The following is a 20,120-nucleotide window of genomic DNA, read 5'->3' as shown; positions in this document are numbered from 1 at the left end:
CAGAGCTTGGCGCCAACATTTTAGTCGTAGCGCCAGACGCCAATATTGGCGCCAGGCGCTACAGTTAAAAGCTGGCGCCAGTCTCTGATTGCTGGCGCCAATTTCCCCCAATACCGAGCCAGAAATTTGCGTTCTAATTTCGATCGGTTTTTCGTATTGTTTGCTCGATCCTACTTCTTGATTGAATTTTTTCTCATTTTTTTGAAACCCATATGTGTTCTACATATGGACATAACCCTCTGGGAATTCATGCTCCATTTACCCGATTGAACGCTCCGTGCAACAAAGGGTACATCCGAGATGTTGAATTCACCAAACCATGGAAGCGAGTTTTTTCTAAAACTCGCGGTGTCCCATCCACTCGCGCCAACACTTCACGGTTAGGCTTCCGCGCGGTGCATCCGGACAATTAACCATGGACCCTCATTGACTAAACCATATCCCGAACTTTAGAGAACTAAAGCCATGGTTAGGTTGCAAACTCATTGCATCATATTGTGCCTACTTGACTAATTGTGCATTATTTGTTGTGCATACTCTATGTGATTTTTCCTAACCGTTTGTTTGACTTGTGTTAAGACTAAATAAACTAATTAATGACTAAAGGACTTTGTTTAATTAATTAATTTGAGCTAATAAATAAACATAAAATCGAGTCATAGTTCCTTTAAGTCAACCCGGATTTTTATTCCCGTATACTGCACAAACGTCAACTTGTTTTGGTCATAGCCAGAGTTCTAGGAAGAACTACGAGTCGTACAACCTATGGATCTGTAGCCCCGAGTTTTTTCTTTAATTTGGAGTTGGTTTCATTCCAATCAGAGTCGCAGATCAAAAGTTATGACTAAAATACCACAGTCTGTCCAGTTTAATGCATATACATGAGGTCTTAACTTAGTCTTTGCTTGAGTCTAGTCACATAGTCTAGCCACATGGTCATAACACGAGTCTTAACATGTCACCTACACTCACTAGTCCTAGCACACACTTTGAGTACGCATCACCATGACTATGTCTTAGGTTTATGCATGAGTCGGTCTTTTCCGTCATTTGAGTTGGAGGGTACATTCTATTCCTAATTCCTCATATCCCTCCATCTATATCATTTTCCTTCACATTCTATTCCAATCTTTCTTCACATCTTCCTTCCATTGCATGTTGAATAGAGTTTGAGTTAAATAATTAACAATGAATATCCCCAAATTCCTTTTCCACAGTATTTGGTCGAGGAGAGAAGGACGATTAATCAAGGACAACCTCTTTGTTCAAGTCTCACTTTTTGATAAACCGATTTGTCAAAAGAGGAAGGCTAAGAAGATAATGGAAACTCAAGAGGAAGTTAATGAACTTAGGAGTCAATTGACTAATGTGACTGAGACACTGAAGCTACTCACACTCAAGATCGATGATCCCGTGAAGCAACAACAAATGAACCTCATGCAAGAGAGTCTAAGCAAGCTATCTAGCGACTATAAATTTCAGGGCATGAGTTCACAAGGGGTCTCGCTGGACAAGGAACTTCTTCCACATAAGTTCAACGCCATTGACATCCCAAAATTCAGAGCAACTGACAACCCTTACTTTCATTTAAGAGCTTTCGAAACTATAATGAACATTAAGGGTATCGATAAGAAGGTTTTCCCCTCTCTGTTCTCACTATCTCTTGAAACCGTTTGCCAACAATGGTTCTTCTCCCTTGACAAGGAGAAAACCTCTACCTGGGAATCGATGGTAAACACTTTCATTAATAGGTACAAGTGCAATATTCAAGTTGAAACCGACCATAGACAACTTGAGATGCTAAGACAAAAAAAGAATGAAGGCTTTACTTCTTTCTTTAATCAATGGAGAGAAACTTCTGCCAAGATGATTGAAGTCCCCACCGAAAAGGAGTCTGTGAGGATGTTTATCAAGAACCTTCAAGAGAAGTATTCGAAGCATTTAAAATATCAACTCAATCTGAATACTTTCAAGGCCGTTTATGACATCGGAATTGAAATCGAAGATGACCTCGCGAAGCAAAAAGCTACTAACAATAGTAACCACGGTGGCTGTAAAGGAAAGAAGAACGACAATCCTTCTTCTTCCGAAAACGCCCACTATAGTAACAATGTTAGTACCTTTGATCTCAGTGTAGTTTTAGCCATAGATAACCAAGGATCTAAGAAGCAACTAAGGAATGAAAGACTTCACCCCCATTGGGATGAGCTACGATACTGCCTTCGATCGAATCCATGCAAAAGGACTCATTACTCCCATTGGACCTATTCAAGATCCCATACCTGAAAAGAGATTGCCTAGTTGGAATCCAGACGAACACTGCAAGTACCATCAAGGTAGGGGTCATACTACTGAGAGCTGTTGGAAGCTAAAGGAGGCTATCCAACATTTGATTGATAACAACAAGCTTCCCATGCCTTCAGTTAACAAGAAGAGCGAGTGATGATAAAGGAAACAACACAAGACAAGAGGCGAGCTGCAACGACAAGATTTCATGGCCTCTTTTTCTATTTCTTTTTCATTTTTTCCTTTCCCTAATAAGTCTAGCATAGGCACCTTTCTTTCTCCTTAGATTAATTTTGTAGATTATTTTCTTTCTTTTCCTTTAATAAAAATGAGCATTTATTTCCTTATATATGATCATTTCATTATATTACATTAAAAAAAAAAAATCCATGTCGAATTAAGCACAAGGTATACTGATGATTTGAGGCACACCTTGTAGCCACATCATATCTCATTTCACCTTTCAATTATGCATTCTTTCTTCATAAACCACTTTGAGCCTCGTCTAACGATAGACCCTTCTTTTTTCAACCTACATCTACCTAACCTTGGGATGGGATGGTGTGCAACTTATGCAATTCTAAAAAAGGGCTTGAGTGATTCAAAAAATTAAAATAGCAAAAATAAGCAAAAGTAAAAAAAAAAAAAATAATAAAAGTGTACAAAAGGGCAAGTGTTCCAATGTCTTTGATATGAAAATGTCTTCGATATGAACACGTCTCAGATTGCGTCTCTTATCGAGTGCTCGGTACTGTGCCTGAGAAACATGAATGCCAAGTGAGTGATAGACCGCATGATCGGGATTGCCCACACTTATAAAAATAAAATAGATGCTAAAACAAAAGATAAAAGTGAGCTAAAAAAAAAGAGAGTAGAAACTCAAGCATAAAATTATAAAGATTCGAAAGCGATGTTGCACACCTTGGGGGCTTATCGAGGGTCTTGAGCCTTTATCCCCTTCTTCTTTCAAACCTTTAGCCTAACCACGTTACAACCCTTAAAAAGACCTTTTTGAGGTATACACACACTTGTGCGAGGTTCGGCTAGAGCTACGTTCGGCCTGATTCCTAACGGATACGTAGGCAACCTCACATCGAGGTGCGACCGTAATAAAAATGCATTCATATTCACACACTTACACCATGATCATATCAAGAGATATCCTATGCTCATCCCTATTCACTTAGAGCTAGAATTGGGGGCTTGATCCCTACATCATTAGCTTACCTAGCCTAAGAGTCGCCACCATTTGACTCTTTTCAATATATCTTTCCACACACTTAGCCCTTGCGGCCTAACTTTAGTGTCACTCTCACACAGCGCACAGATACATGACCAAATATACTTCCCTTAGGAACCCTTTGTCATGAAATCTTAATACACCGTTGAAGCATGCCTTGTCATATCAACATCACTCATCAATCATAATTGTCATTGCATCACGAAGTATGAAGTACTTAGCCTCCGTGCCTAAGTTACCCAAATACTTTCATCGTGGAGTCAACAATTGAGATAGCCTAGGATGGATTAATCCTTGCACCTTGAGAGATAGTATCAAACAACATTTGATTAAGCTCATTCAACATGCATCTTCAAACTTTCGATTCTTTTTCACGTCTTTCTTTTTCGGGAGAAAGTCGGTACCCTCCACAAAAATGACGGAAATTTTTTGTTTTTTGCATTTTTCGAGTCGCACAATCATAATACAATGCACACACGAGTCATGTACACATTGAGTCATGTCGTGTCTTATCACTTTGATTTGAGTCTAACACACGTGTCACTTCAGTCGAGTCAACCTCGAGTCAGTCAATCACATCGAGTCAAGTTTATGCCTTGAGTCGTGTCAAGTCAATGTGTCAAACACGTTAGACCTTAGGTCAACCCTAAGACAATTGAAGAAATTGGCAAAGTTCTATAGTAAAAAATAAATACAGGTGCAGCAGAATAGGGAGGACCCTACTCCAATTCTTGGCGCCAGAGATATCTCAGCAGCGACAGAGCTCGAAGCCTCTCAGAAAGGTGATTTTGACCTCATACAGCAATTTCAGGTTCCTTGGTACGCCAGTTAGCCCCTATAAGCATTTTGACATGATTAAGTAGTCGGTTTGATTACGACAGCAAATAAGTGATCGACCTGATGAAAGATCGTCTCACTTAGCTTAAAGCGCCTAAGCATTGGCTCAAAAGCAGAAAAGGCACCGACGTATAGGTTCAAAGCAACGAAAGCGCCGATGTACAGGCATAGCGGAAGCAAAGTTCGAGTGAGCTTTAAAGACCGACAAGAGTTGGTCTTCGGTAATTTTCTTCGGAATATTATCGCAACAACTGAGGATGACTTCAAGTAAAGTTATCTTCGACAGCGTTTGCTAAGATTGTGGAAGTTGTCACCCGAGATTTGAGAAGATAGCACGAGAAGGGCGGTCTTCGACGGCATTCGCTAAGATTGTGGAGGTTGTCACCCAAGATTTGAGAAGATAGCACGAGATGGGCGGTCTTCGACGGCATTCGCTGAGATTGTGGAGGTTGTCACCAAAGATTTGAGAAGATAGCACGAGATGGGCGGTCTTCGACGGCTTTTGCTATGATTGGAAAGGTTGTCACTATGGTTCAAGAAAAGGCTCGAGATGTAGCAACGTTGATTGACGTCGTTCCCTAGATTGCGGAAGATCGTCAAAACAAGCAGCAAGATGGCGTTCCCTAGATTGCGGAGAGTTGTCACAAACAACTGAAGGTAATTTCAGGCGAAGTTGTCTTCGATCGTGTTCCCTTAGGCATGGAAGTCGGTCATAATGCGAATGAGGATTGTTTCAAGAGAAATAATCTTCGATAGTATTCCCTTGGACGTGGAATATTATCAATGCGGATGAGGATTGTTTCGAGAGAAATAATCTTCGGTAGTATTCCCTTGGATGTGGAATATTATCAATGCGGAGGAGGATCGTTTCAGGCGAAGCAATCTTCCAAATTTGGAAGCAGTTACAGGCGTAGCAGTTTTCAAGCGGGATGGCATTCTCTAGCTTGTAGGAGGTCATCAAAACAACAGGATACAACAAATTGGTTACTTTCAGAGACGTGTGCTCGACGATGCAAGATACGCGTTTCTTAACTCTTTTATCTGTTTAACTAACGATAGTTTTGCAGGTATCGGCGTTGCAAGAATGATTTAGGATCGCAGAACGTTCTGAATCATTCTCCGTCCCTATCGATACTTTGACTTTTGTTTTCGAAACTCGCATTTCTCCAAACTCAGTTAAAGTGGGGGCTTCTGTAGACACCCATTTGTGTCTCCCCAAAACCAAACCCAGTGATGAGTGCCTTTCACGTCGAATCATAATCGAATGAAGCGAAAGTGTGGAAAGTCTAGTGTTGCGGAAAGTTTTAAGTTTCTTTTCTCTTCTCTCTGTTTTTGAAAACTTATTTTAAGAAAACAGATAATCCAGTTTGGTTGGTCCATGATATGGGTCCAATATTAGTGTAGTTGGATGGGGCTTGCAAAGACCTTTCCAACGATATATTATAAGCCCAATTCCGATGAATATTGAGGAAGTTATGGCCAATTTACCAAACTGGGCCCGGTTTGAGCTTTATGTACGGCCCAATGATCTAGGGGAGGGCCTAATATGATTTATCATTCCTAATGCAATTAGGAATGGTTTTAGTCTTCTAGAATCTTCTAGAAGGTTCTTTTCATTCCTAATTCAATTAGCATTGATAAATTGACTTTTGACTTTTCAGAGTTTTAATCAAAATCAAATAGCATTTTCGAGGAAATTATATGATTTTATCCTCCAGTACGGCAAACTTATCTGATTTTCAAAAACGCGTTAAAATTAGGCTTGGCGCCTGACCCCAGGCTTTGGCGCCTGGAACCATGCCTGGCGCTAGCCATTGGCGCCTGGCGCTAGTGTTGGTGTCTGGCGCCAGCTAGCCAGGGTTTGCGCCAACTCTGTTTTTTGTGCGTCAGACTCTGTTTTGTTTATTTTATCTTTTTGGCTGATTTTCTCTATAAATAACGTATTAAAAACTCCGTTTTGAATCATTTACATTCACCAATTCTCACGATCATTCACCTACAATCAGTTTTCTAATTCTTTCATCTCTCTCTCTTTCCTTAATTCTTTCTTTCTTTTAATTCTAAACTTTGTTTTTTACATACAAAATTCCGCATTCACAAGATCTAGGAACACCTAGCCATATTCGAAGTTGCCTTTGCCCTAGACGTGAAAGGTTTAATTTCTGAGGGCTTGGTTCCAAATCTCTATTTCAATTATTTAATTTAATTGTTTTGATTATTATTTTCCTTGAAGTTACTAACGTGTGTATTTTGTTATTAGAAAGAGGTACGAGGCATCAAAGTAAGTGCTTTAATGGTTTTAATTGATGTTATGATGTAGAAATCATGTTTATATTGTTATTATGATATTCCTAGTATCATGTCTAGGGTAACTTTAATATTAAATATGATTGCTATGATGCTTCCTATGTTCTTCCTAATATTTATGATTGTTAGTATCATGTTAGGGTTAAAGATTTGATTTTTATTGCTTAGTGACATGCTAGGGTTTGTTATTAATCTTGTTAGTATCATGCCTAGGATCTTGCTATTATTATGCTTTAACATGATTTATGATTATTGTTTTGATTATGATTATAATTTTATAATTATTGTGATTATGATTAACATGATTATTATTATGGTTAATATGATTGTTATTATGATGATTATTTCATTGTTATAATTTTATGATCATGATTATATTTATTATTATGTTGCTTGATTTATTATTTATTGCTTGATCACACCTTTTATGCATGTTTAAAGGGATTTGGTATTTGTAATCACGATTAATAAGATAATTAATAATCTTGTTAGGTTTAATATGATTATAATTCAAGTGATCGCCAATAATAGTTTGTTTGTGCATTAAATTCAACCAACATAGATAAACAGGTTTAGGGTTAATCCTATTGATTGCATGTTAGTCAAAAAGCGCACATGAATACGATCAGAATAAAGTAGAGGCCTATTATTAGGGCAGATTCAATCTCTTTTAGGTTGGATTTGTACTTTCATCCCCGAACCCTTATTTGGTTCAATAACTTATGGAGTTGACGATCTCATGGATCGTTAAGGGGTGTAACCTTCACCCTGTGAATGGTTTACAAGTTCCTAAAACTTGTTGGCGACTCTTTTGCTCTATCTTCTTCCCTTTTGAACGCCACCGTACTTTAGTGTATGATCACAGTGGGGTTCAAGATAGGGGTTAACGCTTGAAATCTATTCCCTACAATGTGGTATGGTAGCCCCATCTAGGGGGTTGAGACAGGGAGACCCTCTCTCTCCTTATCTTTTTATTCTGGTGGCCGATGCTTTTTCTCATATGTTACATAATAAAGTTCGGATGGGTGAACTACATGGGGCAAAATCAAGTAGGAGTGGGCCTGCTATCTCTCATTTATTGTTTGCAGATGATAGCTTACTTTTTGCTAGGGCGACTCGACAGGAATGCGAAGTGATAGTTGATATACTCAACAAATATGAAGTAGCATCTGGTCAGAAAATTAATTTTGAAAAGTCGGAAGTGTCGTTCAGCAGAGGGGTAAGTTTGGAGCAACAAGATGAGTTGGTGGATTTCCTTCGTATGCGCACGGTTGATCACCATTGCAAATATTTGGGAATTCCCACGATAGCCGGGAGATCGAAGAAAGCAATCTTTAGAGCACTTTTAGACAGGATATGGAAGAAATTGCAAGGTTGGAAGGAAAGGTTACTCTCGAGAGCTGGGAAAGAGGTACTCCTTAAAGCGGTAATACAGGCTATTCCCACTTACTTGATGGGCGTATATAAATTCCCAACTTCATTTATTCAGAGCATTCGATCGGCTATGGCCAAGTTCTTTTGGGGTCATACCGGTTCGGAAAGGAAAATTCATTGGAAGTCTTGGGATGCTAGGAGCACACCTAAATGTCTTGGGGGTATGGGTTTCAAGGATTTAGAGGTCTTTAATGTGCCTCTACTTGGTAGACAGGCTTGGAGACTCATTCATAATTGAAGCTCCCTTTTCGGTCGTGTGATGAAAGCAAAGTATTATCCTAATAGCTCTTTTCTTGACTCTTATTTGGGAGTTGCGGGGAGCTACTCTTGGAGGATTATTTGGAGCTCTAAGGCTCTCGTGAAGGAAGGGTTGATTTGGCGTATAGGCAATGGCACAATGGTGAATATATGGAAAGACCCGTGGGTGGCGGATGGAGATGGACGGTTTGTCACAAGTGGGGAGGTGGCAGGTGTGACTAATGTATGTGATATGGTAGATTTTTCGAGAATGGAGTGGAATGAAGAGATCATTTCCGCTGTATTTAATGAGAGAGACAAGAAGTGTATCCTTTCGATCCCATTGAGTGAGCAAGCCTCAAGGGACACCATTACCTGGGCTTTTTCCAACGAGGGCCTATACTCGATTAAAACGTCATATATGCTGGGTAAAGGGTGCGACTTCGACCAGTTTCACAAAGCATGGGTAGAAATTTGGGGATTGGAAGCTTCTCCGAAGGTCAAGCATTTTGTTTGGAGATGCTGCACAAATACGCTGCCAACAAGGGGTTTACTGAAATGCCGCCATTTGATTGAAGAAGCTTGCTGCTCTTGGTGTGGAGAAGAGGAAGAATCTGCTGCACATGCTCTCTTCGAGTGCGTGCGTGTTCACGATTTATGGACTGACAGTGGCTGCACTGCTGCTGTTCCTTGCGCAGGAGAGTCGATGTGTGACTTAGTTGAGAGATGGGGGCAAATTGGGGGCAAGATCCAGCAGCGAGCTGCGATTTTGGCGTGGGTGATTTGGAGGGAAAGGAATGAGAAGGTGTTTGCTGGTACTACTACTCCTAATGAGGTACTTCTTGCGAGAGTTCACGGGGAAGTAGAGGACTTTGGTTTATATAATAAGAAGGTTTATGCAATCACAGCTAGCAAACCAAAGTCAAGCAGTAATAAATGGTGCGCACCCCCATCTGGATTTGTTAAGCTTAACTCTGATGCAACCTTGAGTGATGAAGGATGGGTTGGAATGGGCGTGGTGGCTCGCGATCATGAAGGCAATGTGTTGTTTGCTGCTTCTCGCAGAGTTAGAGTATGGTGGTCACCAGAAATAACGGAAGGGAAAGCGCTCCTCTTGGCTGTCAAGTTAGCAAGGAAGCACGGGTTTGAGCGTGTAATTCTGGAGTCAGATAGTCAGCTTCTCATTAATCGCCTTAAGAAGACCTCGGTGTATCTCTCTGATTTCGATGGTGTCCTTAATGATATTCTGTCTTTAAGTAGTGTTTTTACTTCTTTTTCTTGCTCTCATGTGAAAAGGGATGGCAATTTTGTCGCTCATCACCTTGCTAAGCTAATGTCGTTTGGGGTTGAACAAGTTTGGGTTAATCATTGTCCTGCAATGATTTCACCTTATGTACTCTCGGACACTTGGTCCATGAATTAATGCATTAGCTCTGCTTCCCCTAAAAAAAAAAAAGGAAGTCTAGCAACTTGGCCATTACAGGCTACATATTAGTAATAGTATTATAATTAGGTTTATTTATTTATTTATAATCTAAGGGGGAGTTTGGTTCGCAGAGTAGTATGGGTTTGGAATTAGGAATGAGGTTCAGGTGGTATCGGGTTGGAACTTGATGCTTAATACCACCACGTGTTTGGTTCAATTCTAAAATGAATTCTCTCACTATTCCCTCATTTTATTTGAATTCTAAGTGAATGGAATGAGCTAAACCTACTCCCCCCCCCCACACACACACACAAGGTTTCTAAACCCCATACCTTGTGGGTTTGAGGTATAGGTTTTAAATTCATACTTTTGACCACCAAACATATGGTATGGGTTTTAGTCATTCTAAACTCATACATCTGATAGGTGTGTCACATACCTAACAAAGATAAACCTAACTAGATCACTACTATGTAGACAGGCAAGTAAGGATCAAATCCCAAGAGACTATAGATCAACTAATTAAATAGACTCATTCTAAGCAAATAACCAAATCAAAGTTGAGAAATCTATACTAAAACAAATATCATATAACTAATATATAAAGCTAAACTTTTAGCTAGGTCACGAGACAGTGACACTTGGCATTCCAACTTCTCGTCAAGTGTTGCGCCACGTTGGATAGATTTAGATAGACTTCAAAGGATAAAAAAAATTAGTTTAAATTAGAATTCTATTTTCAATCAAATTTAGAAAGAATTTTAGGATAAAATTGTTAGTTTAGAGTTTTACTTTCGATCAAATACCAATATTTCAGAGGTAAAAATTGAATTATAATTTTATTCAAAAAAAATTATCATATAAATTTATTTTTTATATCATAATATTTTTTGGAGCGAAGGAAATAATTCAAAACGTAAAACATTCATTTATAATATATACTAATCGGTTAAAATAATATAATTCACAATCTAATATAATTTTATTACTATCTATAAACCTCTCAATCAGAGTCGAGTCATGAGTCATATCGGATCGGATCACTTAAGGCTATGGGCCAAGAAATGTTCAACCAAAGTTTTGGATTCAGGTCAACCTAGGCCAAAGGGCTTTGAACATTTTTTTTTAAATGTATTTATAAGAACATTTTCACCAATATTGTTATTAGTCATTACATACCTACTAGAAAACAAATCGGAATAAAACACATCAATTTATAACTAATTTTGTATCAATGGTATATTTTAAAATTTGACATATAAATTAAAAATTTATCTTAAAATCCAATAAACAACCCGGACATCGCACGGGGCACAAAACTAGTTAACTAATAACAACAACAACAACAACAACAACAACAACAACAACAACAATAATAATAATAATATGAAATTAATCAAGAACTAAAGATATCTAATATTAAGTATCCCCACTAATATGAATCAACGTAATAGAACAATCTCTTTCCCTCAATTAAATCAATAAATATTCCAACAATACTAAGAGTTTCTTTCAATCAACTAATAGCTTCCCTAACATGCAATCATATCTATTTTTATGGATTTAAAGACATTGAGAGCGGAATCCTATAAGTCCTAGCAAGAACAATTAGTTATTTCCATGCATAAAAGCTCTTACTGATAGAGGGATATAATCGGTCGTTGGACAATCACCCTCAAGCCAAACAATATTTCTACCTAAACCAACCTAAGACAAGTCTAGGGTAAGTAGAGGATCGTATCCATAGGGAATGGGTAAGTACACCGAGAATATGAAATGGTTGCAATCTAGTTCGGTCACAAATTGGGGGTTTTGATTAGATAACTACTATGGAGACAAACACTAGGGGGAAATAGGGATCGACTTCAACCAAACCAACGGATCAAATCAATAGGCAAGCATGAACACAAATTGGGTGATAGAGAGGGCACTCAACATTGTCTTCTTTCGAAGCCACAACACTAAGCAATCCTAAACCAAACTCAACTAACAAGATAGGCCAACCAAGTCTTAACGGTGGGAAGTAGACTACTAACTCGGGTTTGTCTTTCAATCGGTCCAAGAAAGCATTAAGGCACAAACAATTGGGATTTCTCACCTAATTGTTGCAACTAAGACTACTACATCATTCAAACAAGGAACCATAATCAAGAGGAATTTAGCATAATCATATAAGAATAGGCTCACAACTAGACTCCATCTCTCAATGCTAGCATAGAAGTGAATACATGAGCAATAAGTGGCCAACCAATTACACATGCAATTAACCAATCCTTTAACAATCAATCATCAACCCAAAATGAACATGCAAGCACAAACATCAATCAACTCATGGCTTGGTTGGGTCTTCACCCAACCCCTAGCTAATTAACTACTCACAAATCATGGTGAAAAACAATCTAGCAAATAAATCTAAGGTTAACATGAATTCAATTAAACTAGGAGAGAAATTAAACAAGGATGGTTGAACATGCAAGAACAATTAACAAAGATTAAGCAAGAACTAAGATTAATCAAAGATAAAATCAGAAAATTAAATAGCAAAGGAGAGAGAAAGAGGTTACTAATTGATGCTCCAAAGTTGAGAATAATTGTTGTTGAAATTGATAGAACAAAGTTCCAATAATTCTTACAAAATGATTGAGTTTTGAGAAACTAAACTAAGGGAGAGGAAAACTATGAACTAATTAAGAGAATAAGTCTAAAGGAGTTAAGAGGGAAGAAGACCCATACAAATGAGCCCCCAAAAGCTATTTATAACCCCCAATTACATAGTAAACTCCGCAATAGAAAGCTCGCAGATGGAGAGGCCTCTCCTAAGGACTGGAGAGGCCGCTCCATGTCTTGGAGAGGCTGCTCCAAACTGGGGGAGATTGGGGCAGAATGTTCCGTAGCAGGGTGGAGAGGCCTCTCCAAAAATGTGGAGAGGCCGCTCCTCAAGTGGAGAGGCCTCTCCTCATCTCTTCTTTCAAATCTGCCAAGTGAGGCAGGAAGTTCAGCAACGAGGTGGAGAGGCCGCGGCATAAAGTTGAAGAGGCCTCTCCTCACAAAATCCTTGAAACTGCCAAGTTTGGCAGTAGCTACAGCAGCGGGGTGGAGAGGCCTCTCCATTGACCTGGAGAGGCCGCTCCTAGGGAGAGGCCGCGCCACTCTAAGGAGAGGCCTCTCCACTGCACATCTCTTTTTCTTCTTGACTTGGCTCCTTTTCCTTGGCTTCTTTCCATCATCTTCTTGCTTCTAACCTTGGTTCATCATCCATAGGCTTCAATTGGTCGTCTTTGGACCTAAAATCTCAACAAAAACACTAACAACCCGTGAAGCATTGGATACACAAAAATTGCATTAAAAATAGAGTGAATAATGAACTAAGGCATCAATTCCTCACATATTCAACGCTAAAAACCACTCTATAATCATACAAAATAGCATGTTATCACTTACTTTTAATTAGGGTTCTAAATCAATTAAGAATTAACTTTCGTTGTAAATCCAATTAAATTCAATAATACTATTTCTAGTTTATCACTTATAATAAAACAAACCCTAACAAAGAGGAATTATAAATTAATTAAATAATTGAGAATCAAATAACATATTAATCCATATTAGGGTTCAACCGAACCCTAGATTATGAAATTACTCGCAATAACAAGACAAATAATTAAAGAAAACATAATAACAAAAGAAAATTATAGAGATTAAAGATGAAAGAGAAATACTTGAAATTGAATTAAGATGAATGCTTCAATGGAGTTCTATATATTCTCTCCAAAAACAACGTAAAATAGAAAAGCTATGAAAATTAGATGATTTAAAATAGGGTTAAAACTACTATTTATACTTTTCTAAAAATAAACATTAAGGTATTACACGACCGTGTAGCTAGTCTCTACTCAATCCCAGATTCCATCATGTATGTACACGATCGTGTAGCTAAAGGGGTACATGACCATGTAGGCTGCATTCATATGGAGATGACATCATACGACCGTGTAGCTCATGGTACACGGCCATGTAACAAGTAGTCGTACATGGAAAATATCACATGACCGTATAGTTAGAAGTACATGACCATGTAGTATTGTCAATATCTAGCACTCTAACATACAACTTCTTATGACTTGCAAATCATCTTAAGAAGTTCACAATCCATCTCAAAATGTCATAGCATATTCATCATCATTCCAAATGCTGTATTTCATCCTGAAGTCACAACATAACAACCAAATAACAATAATAGAAATAATCGAGTCCAACTTGGATAAAATATATAGAATCACAAACTATATATTGAAATTCTATGGTAAACGCATCCCAAATAGCTAAAAAATAATGGTATAATATCGACTTATCAACCTCATACTTATATTTCGCGAACCAAACACCCCTTAAATTCATTACCACGTGTAACATCTTCTTTTATTTCATTGTCCATTTTTTTTTTTTTTTTTGAACAATGAAAACTATATAAATTAAAGTAAATTACAACCTAAGAGAACTTAATTAGAAAAACAACCAAGCACACCTAAATATACACACAAACAACAAAAGAACAGCAGCACACCGAAATAAACCCAGATACACGCCTTGCCAATTATCATTGAAGGACTGAAGTGAAGGATAAAACCACAAGTGTCTTGCACCAAACCTGTTATTTCCAAGTCTGAACAACTAAAGAAAACCTACCAAAACCATAAAGTGGACCAAGAGATGCCAAATTAACTAAAGAACCTGAGGTGGACTATAAGCACATGTTCAACTCAATGAAGGTAACTGGAACTTGCATTGACATAGAAACAAATTTGTGATTGAAGATAAAGAGAGACAGAACAACTGAAAATTGTAAGCACCCTGACACCATGTTGCCGACAAACAGACCTTTGACACAATTCCACTCCCAAGAATCGAAATGCAAAGCTACTTCCTAGGAGTTTGGGAACAAAACCAAGAGAGTCTTAAGTTGTAATGACCCTAGCATAATTAAGAAACCTGGCACCCAAATGCACAACCCACCCAACTGAGAGTGCAAGATGGAGGACTTTGCTTACCCAAACATTAAAGATGGGGAGCCTTTTTCAAGATTGAGATATGACTGACTTTGTCATCGCCAAAACTAACAAAGGGGTGATAGTAACTAAAAGATCACCCATATCATCCCACACCCAAAATCTTATAATCTCCTAAAAGACAATCAAAACGACCACAAACTCAACAAGCAAAGGGATCTTTTAACCAAATTACCCCTAAATCTGTGGGCAAAACCACCCAACAAAGACTCCAAAAACAACGACAACACTTCAACAACCTCCATAGATAGAGCTACCTAACATAGCTCTAACTAATGAACAACAACAAAATTATTAAACAACAAAAACTCACAAGCAAACTGATCAAGAAAAACATAATTAAATAAAAGCAAATCAAGAACAACTAATAAAACCACTAAACATAGTAAAGAACATAGGCATACACTCACAGAAGAAACAAAGAACCCAAACAACCTCAAAGGCAGATTTGATACCTAACTTAAAGAGCAGTCGTCGAGGCAAACACAAGAACGACCAACTCCCTTTAGCCTTGGATTAAGGGAGAAAACGCTAGTCTTAACTTCACCTTTACCGTCAGGAAACAATTAACAGAACTCCTATCGACGACGACGTTAAGAATAGTCGTAGCTCCTTGTTTCGTTGGATTAGTAAAACCTAAAACACTAGACGACACACCGAAACTTAACTAAACCACTAGTGGATTTGAAAAATGAAAAACGGATCTCCAATCTTCAATTCCTTGTCTACTTTACTGTAAAACACCTAAAAAGCAAAATTAAGAAGCAAAATTGAGGAAAGCAAAGAAAAATAGACTCGCCGACGATGACAAGAGGAGAAACGCCGATGAGCGGCGAGCAAGCCTTAAGAGAAGGAGAGGCGGTGGAAGCAGTGAGAAGATAAACTGTGGGTTTCCCAAAGAGAGAGTCTTTAAAAGGCGATTTATTATCCAAGTTCGACTAAATTGAGTATTTGATACAAACTAAATTAGTAATATATTCACGTGTTTAAGCAAACTAGAGGAGGCATGCAACATGGGATATGCAAATATCGGATGAAGGGATGGTTAGTCCCTCCATCCCCCTTCCCCTCAATCCCAAGTCCCCAAGTGGTGGGGATTCGAATCTTAATCCCCTTATACTTGTGATAGAGTGAAGGGCCCTCCTCATATCTTACCGATTATATAAATATATTTGTCGCGTAACTCCTACATCATGTTTGAAGATAAATAGTTGAATTTTAAAACCGACTGTTATTTTATTTGTAATTCTGTAACGTTAGAGCTAGCAAAGCTTCTTTGGGTTGTTCACCGAGAGTCAGAGACATACATGCAACTAGACATGGCAATCCTAACCCGATCCAACCTGTACTCTACCCGAAAGTGACCCGATGCCCGAAATGACCCTACGCAAACTTACCTAACCTAAAATAAACCTACCTAAAATTGACCCAACATTTGGACCTGAAAGTTAACCCAACTCGAACTGACTTCAACCCGAATTGACCCGAATTTTTGGTGATGACTCGAAATCAATTTGACTGGAAATGACCCAACGCAAACGATCGGTTTGCCAAGTCTACATGCAACCCTTTGTACATAAAACCCGTACTCCCTTTATCCCATAATATAGTTCCTATTTTCTATTTTGGATACCCAAAATGTTGTTCCTGTTTCTATTTTTGGATATTATGTAAAGTCCTATACACTCGTTTTTTTTTTTAATTTATTCATTATACTTCTTACATTAGCCCTGAGTTTTGCACATACCTTGTACTTTTTCCACTTTCTCTCTCTAACTTTTGACTTTAATTGTATATTTCTTTTTTATTAATGTAATTCATCCACTTTCTCCTTCTATTTTTAAATACTGTGAAAAAACACAAACAAGAACTATATATATATATATATATATTGGGATGGATGGAGTATTGATATCAGATTTATATCTGCAAACAAACCATTTAATCCTACAACTTTACATATAAAAGTCTAATAAGAATACATTCATACAAGTATATTTCTTCTCGTTTGGAGTTTTAGTTACTTTGGAACTTCACTTATTGCCAAAGACATTTTTGATGCATGATGATCTTCATCTTCTAAATAAAGCATGATTAATACTTGATGGGTTGGACACAATCACACAACCTTTCATGAATGATCCTTGAACACATCCAGCTTTTGAAACTACTCATAATTAAATAAGTTAATTAATAACTTTCATTTGTCATCAACAAAATTTTATAGGGTCAAATAATATGGACTGATATTGATATATTGTATCTTCAATTCTATGATCTATAAACTTGATTTCTTATGATCTAATCCAACTTAAATTAAATAACAATAGGAATTTAAAATAATGAGGAGACAAGGCTTTATTATATATTATGCCAAAATAATTAGATCTAATATGGGAGCTTGAAATACAAGCTCTGAAAGTCAACGAATTTCAACTAACCAAACTATTTGACTTTGATCCTTGCTTTTAGCTTTGCTTCTCATCATACATTCATAATCATCATTAAGCAGATTAATACTACAAATTAATCTTAATTATGCCAGCTTTAATCCTATTAATTCACTTCCTACTAATTCTTCTCACCATCATAACACCAGCCAACTCTCTAAACACACATTTTCCAATCAAAGAAGCTACTATAAATGATCTCCAAACTGCCTTCCATCACAACAAACTTACCTCAAAAAAACTAGTACAGTTCTACTTGCAACAAATTCAAAAACTCAACCCGATTCTTAGAGCTGTCATCGAGGTAAACCCGGATGCTCTTAAGCAGGCCGAGGAGGCTGATAGAAGGAGGGCGATAGCAAGGAAGTGTCACTCAGTCGAAGGTCCAGGGCTTGATGGGATACCGATATTGCTCAAGGACAATATTGGTACAAAAGATAAGCTGAATACAACTGCAGGATCATATGCATTGTTGGGTTCAGTTGTTCCTAGGGATGCCGGAGTTGTCAAGAGGCTAAGGAAGGCTGGCGCTATCATTCTTGGGAAGGCTAGCTTGAGTGAATGGTGCCATTTTAGGTCCTTTACCGCGCCTAATGGGTGGTGTGCCAGAATCGGCCAAGGCCAGGTAACACCCCCCACCCCCCTCTCTGTTTTTTAGTTCCATGTGGTTTACTATTATATACTTTCAACTGTTGAAATTTAAAGGAAACAACATATGTATAGATTTTATTTTGAAAGAACATACGTATACACAGGAAAATTTATAATATGGTCATTAGACATTACTTAAATTAGTTAATAATGAAGACAATATCAAATAAGCCAACTATGTAATAAAGAGGCATTTTGTAAAATCCTGCTTCAAGGGATAAGAATATTGAACGCCTGATCATGCAGGAGTAAATCATTGGTAATAAGTTTGCAGAAGTATAAGTTTGTAGTTTGTAATACGGAGTAGTCATTTTGCTAATTCCATTTAATAGTAAAAACACACAGGTGTATAAATTATCTTGTGTAACTTGTTTAAGGTAATGTTAAACCATACAAACTTGTGACTCAGACATGAGTCACAAGACCATCCCACTTGATTGGAGCGAAACTCGAACTTCTAACCTCAGGAAGTCAGGAGTTCTAAGGGGTAGCTCCAACTGCTTATAATTTGCCCATACTTGAAGTCATAAACACATGGTGTTATAGCTCCAAATTTGTAGAATGAGCAAATATTTTTATCTGCAGAACCCTTACAATCTCTCAGCAGATCCTTGTGGCTCAAGTAGTGGACCAGCTATAGCAGTAGCAGCAAACTTGGCAGCCGCTACTCTTGGGACCGAGACAGATGGCTCCATCCTATGTCCTTCCAGCACCAATTCAGTCGTAGGCATCAAACCCACTCTCGGTCTCACTAGTCGTGGTGGCGTTATACCAATTAGTCCTACACAAGATACAGTTGGGTATATAATCTTTTTAAAACCATATCTTCTCCTTAACATCTCTCAGACTCACAATATCTGAATTTTGGAATAAAATTGTCAAAATTTAACATGATTTATGAACAGGCCTATCTGCAGGACTGTGGCAGATGCAGCTTATGTTTTGGAATCCATTGTAGGCTATGATCCTTATGACTACGAAGCGACAATGACTGCTAGAAAATACATACCACAAGGCGGCTATGCTCAGTTTCTAAAGCTTGATGGTCTAAAGGGGAAGAGGTTAGGAATTGTAAGAAATCCCTTTTTTGAACTTATCAAAGAGTTTCCTGTACAAAACACAGCATATAAACAGCATTTTCATACTCTAAGGTAAGCAAGAAACACAATCTACTACATATTTATCTAATTAACATATTGTAAAATCTATTAATAAACACGTATAATGTATTTCTTATTTGTGGTCGAAATGATTACAGAAAACAAGGAGCAGTATTAGTTGATGATTTGGAAATACCCAACATTGAAGCTATTCTGTCACAAGACCTGTCACATAATAATGAGCTTATTGTGATGCTAGCTGAGTTCAAATCGTCGTTAAATTCCTACTTAAAACAACTAACTAAGTCTCCAGTTCGATCTTTGGCCGATATAATAGCATTCAACAACCACAATGCTGAAAAGGTGACAATTAGCTACCAATACTTGTACTATTGCACATATTAATACTAATCTTTGTCTGGTACTGTTACACCTGACTTACGATACAAAGTAAAATGACCATCATTAGATGATTTTCTTTGTAGGAAATGATCAAAGAATATGGTCAAGAAGTATTTCTTTTTGCTGAAGCAACAAATGGGTTTGGATCCAAAGAGGAGAAAGCCTTAGCAACATTAGCAAAATGGTCGAGAAACGGGTTTGAGAAGGTTATGGCGGAACACAAGTTAGATGCAATTATAACACCTGGTTCGTCGTTTTCAACTGTTCTTGCCATTGGAGGATACCCAGGAATTAGCGTTCCTGCAGGATATGATAAAGACGGTGTGCCATTTGGTATATGCTTTGGAGGCTTAAAGGGTACAGAACCTAAGCTTATTGAGATAGCCTATGGTTTTGAACAAGCTACACAAATTAGAAAGCCTCCTACACTTTGATGGGTCCTAAAGTTGTCTTTACTAATGTGTTTTTACAATTTGGTTTCCAAAGCTAGATTCAACTACATATTCTCAAGGAACTTCGATTTTTGATGTTATTTTTATGTCAACCAAACAAGTACTAAGATGTGCAACTTCAGCAAAGCGGCTACTCTGAAAAGTCTCAAGGAAACAGTAAGGATACAACAATGCATTCCACTCGAGTCTCTATTTCTCTGATGCTTCTTGATTGATAACGTATCCAATCGAA

At 37.8% G+C, this 20,120-nt stretch overlaps 1 protein-coding gene and 1 long non-coding RNA gene across 2 annotated transcripts; one reads left to right on the top strand and one right to left on the bottom strand.

The window, feature by feature from the left end:
* Positions 1–12,948: 12,948 nt before the first annotated feature.
* On the bottom strand, positions 12,949–15,766 carry LOC145628903 (uncharacterized). The gene is made up of 2 exons (XR_014111503.1): positions 15,289–15,766; positions 12,949–13,970 (listed from the first exon to the last, which is right to left on the bottom strand). It is a non-coding gene; the product is annotated as an uncharacterized LOC145628903 (long non-coding RNA).
* Positions 15,767–17,371: 1,605 nt separating this feature from the next.
* On the top strand, positions 17,372–19,967 carry LOC145627642 (putative amidase At4g34880). Its single transcript, XM_081680006.1, has 5 exons — positions 17,372–17,908; positions 18,520–18,734; positions 18,840–19,085; positions 19,193–19,397; positions 19,520–19,967. The coding sequence occupies exons 1-5, from the start codon at positions 17,372–17,374 to the stop codon at positions 19,868–19,870; spliced, it is 1,554 nt and encodes a 517-aa protein (XP_081536132.1). The 3' UTR covers positions 19,871–19,967.
* The last annotated feature ends 153 nt before the right edge of the window (positions 19,968–20,120 follow it).

The sequence above is a fragment of the Chenopodium album genome, chromosome 4, assembly GCF_948465745.1.
Source record: "Chenopodium album chromosome 4, dcCheAlbu1.1, whole genome shotgun sequence".
Lineage (NCBI taxonomy): Eukaryota > Viridiplantae > Streptophyta > Magnoliopsida > Caryophyllales > Amaranthaceae > Chenopodium > Chenopodium album.
The sequence above is the reverse complement of the archived record's forward strand: the minus strand, read 5'-3'. Positions and strand labels throughout refer to the sequence as shown.